The 7,434-nt window shown below is 58.1% G+C and overlaps 1 protein-coding gene across 1 annotated transcript; it reads left to right on the top strand.

Moving 5' to 3' along the window:
• The first annotated feature begins 246 nt into the window (after window positions 1-246).
• BTG2 (BTG anti-proliferation factor 2) lies at window positions 247-4,547 on the top strand. Its single transcript, XM_027695235.1, has 2 exons — window positions 247-467; window positions 1,424-4,547. The coding sequence occupies exons 1-2, from the start codon at window positions 308-310 to the stop codon at window positions 1,756-1,758; spliced, it is 495 nt and encodes a 164-aa protein (XP_027551036.1). The 5' UTR covers window positions 247-307; the 3' UTR covers window positions 1,759-4,547.
• Window positions 4,548-7,434: the final 2,887 nt, after the last annotated feature.

Genomic DNA, 7,434 nt, shown 5'->3' with positions numbered 1-7,434 from the left:
CCTCCCGGGTCACCCCGAACCTGCCCCGTAACCGCCCCCCCCCTCCCTCCCCGCGCTGTGACGTCACCGCCCCCCTCGCGCTGAGCTCACGCGCTATTAGCATAACCGCGATTTGCATAACCCCTCATTTGCATAGCGCCGCGGCCAATGGGAGCGCGCCGCCGCCGCGGCCACGCCCCTCCCTGGCCGGGCATAAGGCGCGCGCGGCGCCGCCGGCGCAGAACGGGCGGAGCGGAGCCCTCGGAGCGGGAGCTGCTCCCCCTCACGATCCCAGCGGGAATACCCCCTTCCCGATCCCAGCGCCGGGATGAGCCACCGCCACGGCCCCCGCCGCGGGCCCCGCGCCGACATGGTGCCCGAGATCGCCGCCGCCGTCGGCTTCGTGTCCAGCCTGCTGCGCACGCGGGGCTGCGTCAGCGAGCAGCAGCTCCAGGTCTTCAGCGGGGCGCTGCGGGAGGCGCTCGCAGGTGAGTGCGGCCAGAGAAACCCGCTGGTGTCCGGGCTCCTCCTGTCCCGCTCGGGGCCAGGCGCCCGCTGGTGTCCTTCCCCGGTGCTCCCAGAACCGGCTGTCTCCTTCTCCGGATGCTCCCCACCCTGACCTGGGATAGGACCGGGTGTCCTCCGGGTGCCCCCCTGTGCTGCTCCCAGAACCGGTGTCCCTCTCTGGATGCCCACCTGTGTCCCCTGGGGTCGGGCACGCATCGGTGCCTTTCCCTGACACCCGGCCGTGCCATCCTTGACGCCGGATATCTCTTCGTGCTTTCGCCTGGGTGCCCACCCGTGTCCCCCCGGGGACTGACACCCACCCGTGTGACCCCAGGGCACCCACCTCTGTCCCTGTGGGGTCCTGCGTGAAACTGCCTCATCCCGGGAGCGAGCAGATCCCCTGCCCGGCCTCCGAGGGCTTTGTGCTCCCTTTTGGAACCCTCCTTGCTGAGGGTTGATACAGACGATCCCAAGCCGGTCTGTGCCCCCTCCCTGTGTCAGCAGAGTCTGGCACTCCCCTCCCCACTGGGTGGTTCAGGGGTCCCCTCCCAGCCCGGCACAGCCGGGTGTTATCGCCCCGAAGGAGGGACGGTTTGTTTGTTGCTGTGCTCAGATAAGAGGTAGCAAAGCGCTCCCGAACTTAGAGAATGACCTGGATGTTGCTCCCGGGCCGCGGTGCTTTGGGGTGGGTGATAGGGTATCTACCCCGGCAGCGTTGGGGTCCCTGCACTGCCCTCCGGGGGTTTGGAGGAGCCGAGGAGCCGCACCTTGGAACGAGCAGTGACCAAAGAGGCGAGCACTCGGCTCCGGAGGCAGCCTGAGGAGCACTCCCGAGGAGCCCTGAGCTCCATCCAGCAGATGTGGGAGCCCTCAGGATGGCGGCGGGACACAGACCCCCCTCCACGCCTGCTCACGGCTCCTGTCGCTTCCCTTGCAGAGCACTACAAACACCACTGGTTCCCCGAGAAACCCTTCAAAGGCTCCGGGTACCGCTGCATCCGGATCAACCACAAAATGGACCCCATTATCAGCAAGGCAGCGAGCCAGATCGGACTGAGCCTCCCGCAGCTCTACCAGCTCCTGCCCAGCGAGCTCACGCTCTGGGTGGACCCCTACGAGGTCTCCTATCGCATCGGCGAGGACGGCTCCATCTGCGTCTTGTACGAGGCCTCCAAGCCCCCCAGCTCCTACGGGATGCTCACCTGCAAGAACCAGATGATGCTGGGCCGCACCAGCCCTTCCAAAAACTACATCATGACTGTCTCCAGCTAAATACTCCTCCTTGTCCTTACACTGCCAAGACACAGGCTACTGTAATACCTCACCCGAGGATCTATTTTTAAGATGAAGAGCTATTTATATTTTTTAAAAAAATCCAAGAAAATCCAAAATTAAAATATCGGGCGCCGCTCTGAACGGAGGCGGGGCTCCAGGTGCCTTTTTTAAAGCTGTTGCAAGCTTGTGAGTTTTTCTTATGAAGCCGATATCTACCTAATTAGTGTTGGATGGCGATTTTGGGCTGGCTTGCTCACTTGGGCAGCTTGGAATGGAGGATGAGGGGGAAGAGCCAGGCTGGGAAGTGTGGCTGGCGGTGGGAGATGTGTCACCCTCTCCCCATCCTGGTTCCCAGCACTATTGCTGTATCACCAGGTATTGCAATACTGCTGAGAAGGGGGGGAAGGAGGTGCTGCCCTCCCTTCACTGCTTCACTCCCCAGCTGGTTTGATCTCTCTGGGGCCTGGATATAGTTCTGGGGGAGCCTTGCCTCGGGGCTGGGTGATGCTGGGGACCCTGGGATCCCTCTCCTTTGCTCTCACACATCTCCTGGACCTGCTCAGTGAGTGTTGCAGCTCTGCTCTGCTCCACTCCCAGCACAGTGAGGGGAGCTTGCCCTGCCTCCAGCCCCTCCACCTTCCCTGTCCACTGCTGGGCTGGAAGGGCCACACTGGAAGTGGAGCAAGGCAGAGGTGCTGCACTGGGGGTGCAGAGCTGTGCCCAGGATGACTCGTGCAGCTGCTGTGGTGGCACTGGAGGACTGTTTTCCCTGGTGCTCCCAGTCCCTGGCTGTCTCCCACGCTGCACATGGAGACCAGCACGGAACAGCTGGGAATTACAAAGCCTCTCTGCTCTGTGTGGCTCAGACATCAGCCCAGACCTGCTCTTGTGTGGCCTCCCAGTGCTCCGGGGTGTGGGCTTGGCCTCCTGCCTGCACAAGTGGCCCAATCCAGCGCTCCTGACTTGAGTGTCACTTCTCCAGAAGAGCTGAAGCAACTCTCCCTGTGCCGTAGAGGTTGGTGTGTGAGAACCCCTTTGCTGCCCTATTTCTTAAAATCAGAAGTATTGGGGGGTTCTTCCCCCTGTGTGTGGGATGCTCAGATGCTTTGGTGTCCTAACTTTGCATTTAAAGTCGCAGCACTTCCCTCTCCTCCTCTCCTGGGACCTGTCCCCAGTGACCCCGTGGTAAAGGGCATCGTTTGGTTCTGATCTCATGGAACATAACTTTTGCACAATTAATGACTGGTCCTGTGCTCTGCCTATTCCAGCAAAGCTCCTTTTGCAGTCCCAGTGGAACCTGTATTCAGGGAGACTCTGCCCAGGTGTTGTTCAGGATTTGGCCTTTAAACTACAAATGGGGTGGGAGCTAAAGGGCTGCCCTAAACTTCACCTGCCTGTTGGGAAGGAGCCTTTATGGGGATATTTGTATGTCCTTGGCCTTTTTACCAACCCACTGGTGCTCCTCCATTGATCCCAGGAGAAGGGATTGGAGCAGAGGGCATTGACATGGTTGGTTGTAGCAAAACTTCCCAGATTTGTCTCTCAGCCTACTTTTAACCTTCCTCTCTCCTGACCTGGCAGCTAACTGGCAAAACCAGAGTTGTTCCTGCCCAGCCTATGATGACTCAAGTTCTCAGACATTTGTGCAATATATTTCCAAATCTTGGGCTCTCTGGGAGAGGAAGGAAGCTCCCATCTGCCACAGTTCTTAGCTTGGTCTTAAATATATTAAATAATTCAGCACAGCTCCCCAACTCTGACTACTAACGTGGAAAAGTTCAGATTTTTTGTAAGTTTCAAATCATCAATTCCAGAACTGGAAAATCAGCCTCGACTCTTAAATGCTTTTTAAATGTCAAGTGGTTGTTTGTCCCTGAGCAGTAAGAGCAGAGTGTGGCCCTGCAGTTGCATCACTTCCCTCTGCGCCACCGAAATCTCTCACGTCAGCAAAGCAGAAGTTGAAACAAAGCACTGGGGGCTTTTCCCATGGTGAACTTGTGCAATAGGTGACCTCACTGAGAGGGGAGTGCTTGGAAACTTCTAAAAAGCAAATTCCCTTTTCAGGGAAAGGGGATCTCGGTGCTTTTTGGAGTCCTCCCTTGACCTGCTTGCGTGGAAAGCCCACGGTGAGACCTGCACCCAGCAGGAGCTTTGCTGGGCTCCTGGGCTGGCTCCTGAAGGCTGGTACTTCCTTGGGTTGCAATTTGTCAGGATCAAAGCAGTCTTTAAGATTTACACCCCCCCTTTTTTAACTCTATTCCCTCCCTCTTCCCAGAAGAGTTTTCCAGGAACAACAGCCCCCACCAAAGGAATACACTATAACTGCTCTTAACGTGCCCCCACCTCCAGAACCAAAATAGCCTCGTTCTTCTTGTCCCTGGTGTGGAGGAACCTAATGTTAAAGGTGTCTGTTTGTAGCTTCAAAACCAACCAAATTTGGGTATAATCCCTTTCTCTTGTAGCTGGTTACACGTAAAAGCTGTGAATTTGTGTGCTCTGTTGCCTTCTGCCTTCAAGCCTGATGTTCACCTGCAGAGCCGAGTGATGTGGAGTTTGAGACAGTGTATTTGAGGGGTTTTCTGTCATTTTTTTTTTTTTTACCAAGCTGGACTGTTGAACGGGACCTGCTTTTTGTATTTGGTTGAAAATGGTAGAAAGTCTGTAAGGACTCGGAGGAGGGAGTGGGTGGTTACTAATGTACAGTAGTATTTTATATCCAGAGTGTACAGATCCTTTGACAGACGGATGCTTTTGTTACTTTAATAAAAATGTAGCATTATAACCAAGGCCTGTGTCCTTCCTGGGAGCTGCCCTGTGCTGGTGGAGAGGGTGAGGGGTTGGGATTGCAGCCCAGATCCCACACTGGGAATGCCACGGGCTGGGTTGGAGTGTGGGTGACTGTGAATATCCGGCTGTGTCACGGAGGAGGTTTAGCAAAAAGCTGCTTAGTCAACGTGCTGACTCCAAACCTGACCCTCCAAACTCCAGGAATTAAGGCTGGGAATTGGTCTGGTGACTAATGCTGGGCTGTGGGTGTCCTGCCCTTCTCCTTCCCTGTGCTGGGCTCTGGCTTGGGCAGCAGGGGATCAATTCTAGGCTGGATTGTGGAAATCCCGTGTCCTGCCAGGGCGGGAAGGTGTGATGGACCCAATCCTAGGAACAGCTGAAATGGAGTCTGGGAAAAAAGGGATTAATGGTCTGAGGGAACCATGGGGCAGTTCCTGGTGAAGCCTCCCTGCCCCCACTGTCCTTCCAGGGGTGACTGAGCCAGCAGAGGAGGAAGGGTGAGGGATCACTGGATTGCACTGAGGCATGTGGGGGATGCTCTGGGCCTGTCACGATAAAGGCACCCGGGGCTGAGTCAGGCAGATCCTGTTTTGGCTGTGTTGGTGACCTCAGCACGGAGCTGTGACCCTGATCCCTGGGACAGGGACCCCCCTCTGGGAGCAGACCTGGCTAAATCAGCTTGTGCTGCTTTTGATCCAAAGCTCCATTTTTATGGAGCTCAGGAAGGCTTGAGTTGCAGCCTGCCAGTGTCCCTCTGACCCACCCCATCCCTGTGCCCTCCCGGAGTGGGGATGCCAAGGGGGGACACGGCCCTGGTCCCACCACTCTCCCTGGAGAGGGCAAAGCAGCTCCTCCCCTCCTGCTTGTGTCACAACGTGCCACCTCCCAGAGGAAAACAATTTGTGGGCAGATTTGGGTGCCGGGTCAAAGCCGCTCCCGTTTGAGCTCATCCCTTCATTAGTTTGCATAAACACACCCGAATTGCTGCTGCTTGTGAAACAGGGCTGGTGGGGAGGGACAGGGCTCGGCTGCTGATTAGCTGGGGAGTCACCCGGGTTCAAAGGCTTGGGGAAGTCAGGTGATGGTGGCCTTCCTCCCTCTGGCTTGCCCAAACCAGCGTGGGCTGCCAGGACATGATCCCGGGCTCCAGGCCCGTTCCCAGGCCGGTGCAGTCGGTGCCATGGCCAGCCCGACGTGCTGTGACCTGTGCCTGGCATTTGGGCCAGCAGGCAGGGCCAAGATCAGCTGAAATTCGGGCTGCCCCCAGCCGAGATAAAAATACAACTCTTACGCCATGGATTGGAGTGAGGAGTCAGCGCTTGGCACGGCCAGACCCCCCCCCCAGCCTGTGCATCCCTGACGTAGCTGCTATTTTTATCTCGCTCGTCATTTTTGTTCTGGTAGGATCTGGATACCTCAGGTGCAAGCTGGGTTAGTGTTGTGCATCTGTATCTGCCCCTCAGAGCCCTTTCTAGGCCTTCCGAGATCCCTGAGCACCTCCCAGGATTGACACAGGGAATGTGGAGTCACAGCTGGGGACGTGGGTGCCCCCAAACTGCTTGGAGCAGCTCCGGAAAAGACCGAAAGTAGCTAAATCCACACTCCTCCACCTGTTGGAATCTTGGCTCGTTTTCTGCTGTGGGTTTCTGTTGGGAATTTTTTTATCCAGACAGGGCAGGGAGGTGTCCGATCCCAGAGCCGGGGTCAGACGCTGTAATCAGAGGCCCGTGTGTTGCACAAAGGAGGCTTTGCCTTTGCTGTGCCCTGGGTGAGAGCTCAGCCCTTTGCCCGGCACACCTGTGGCCATGTGTTTGGGTGGTTTGTGGCTGTCTGTGTGTTCCCTTCCCCAGGGTCCCTTGAGCAGAAATCGGGTGTTTCTCAGTTCTGAGTTACCACAAGAGCGACATCAGCATTTAGGATGTGAAAGCACTCGTTGGGGTTATTTCTGCTCTTCCCACAGGACCCAAACCTCGTCCCCCACCATTCCCCTTGTCACCACCCCTGCCTTGAACGCTTCCCCCTGCCCACCCCGGAGCAGGGAAGGGAGCCAGGTCCCTTCCAGGCTGCTCAGAAGGGAGGAAGGCGAGAGGGGACGGGGCAGCACCACAGCTCTGGGTTTTCCCTGGTGCAGCTGGAGGGGCGACAGAAGCGAAACCGGGCGCCCTGAGCCTCCTCCCCACACCCACGGGCTCTGCCAGGTGCTTCCTGCCCTGGTTATCTGCCGGCAGGGCATGAGAAGGACGGGCTCTTTCAGCCCAATCCGGCACTCCCTGGGCGCAGCCACACTCGCTGTATCTGGGCAGACAGAGCCGGCAGCGCCCAGACCCACCCTGGGAACGGGGGGGGGAGGCTCAGGCCTGGGGGTGCTCCCTCACCTGCATGAGCTACCCAGGATCCACCAGAGCCGTAGCAACTCTGCGAGCACGTGGCCTGGCAACGGGGAGGTGATTTGTGGGGTTTGGAGGGGTTGGTGCTGTGCCAAGCCCGCAGCGTTTTGGGCTGGGGCGCTTCCAGCGCGCTCTGGCATCGCCGCTGCCTGTGCTGGCAGCCTCTGGCACCACCAAACTCCGGCATTCCCAGTGTTTGCTGCCACACTGGAGCCCCCACGCCAGCCCTGCACCCCACAGGGTTGAGCCAAGCCCTTCCCCAGCCCCCGGGGCACAGCCAGGCACCGGGTCAGGATCGGTGTTGGCACATGGGCTCCTGGTGGATTCTGTCCCTTGGCTGGGATGTTGGAGCGATTCCCGGCTGGGGACTGTCCTCCCTGTCTGCCCTTCCTCCTGACAGACCTTCCTCTCCCTCCTCTTCCCTGGCCCAGCTCTCTGGCCTCCCTTTGCCCCTGCACAGTGGCCGTGGCCAGACCTGGAGCTCTCCAAGGCCATGACC

Source organism: Neopelma chrysocephalum, unplaced genomic scaffold (genome assembly GCF_003984885.1).
Source record: "Neopelma chrysocephalum unplaced genomic scaffold, ASM398488v2 Primary Assembly neopelma1_100, whole genome shotgun sequence".
NCBI lineage: Eukaryota > Metazoa > Chordata > Aves > Passeriformes > Pipridae > Neopelma > Neopelma chrysocephalum.
Note: the sequence above shows the minus strand (reverse complement) of the source record. Positions and strands in the feature narration are given on the sequence as shown.

Bases quoted from the DNA above. Each gene is read 5' to 3' on its own strand.
- BTG2 (XM_027695235.1), top strand. From the start codon at position 308: ATGAGCCACCGCCACGGCCCCCGCCGCGGGCCCCGCGCCGACATGGTG. The intron at 468-1,423 runs GTGAGTGCGGCC...CTTCCCTTGCAG, and splicing joins GCTGCGGGAGGCGCTCGCAG to AGCACTACAAACACCACTGG.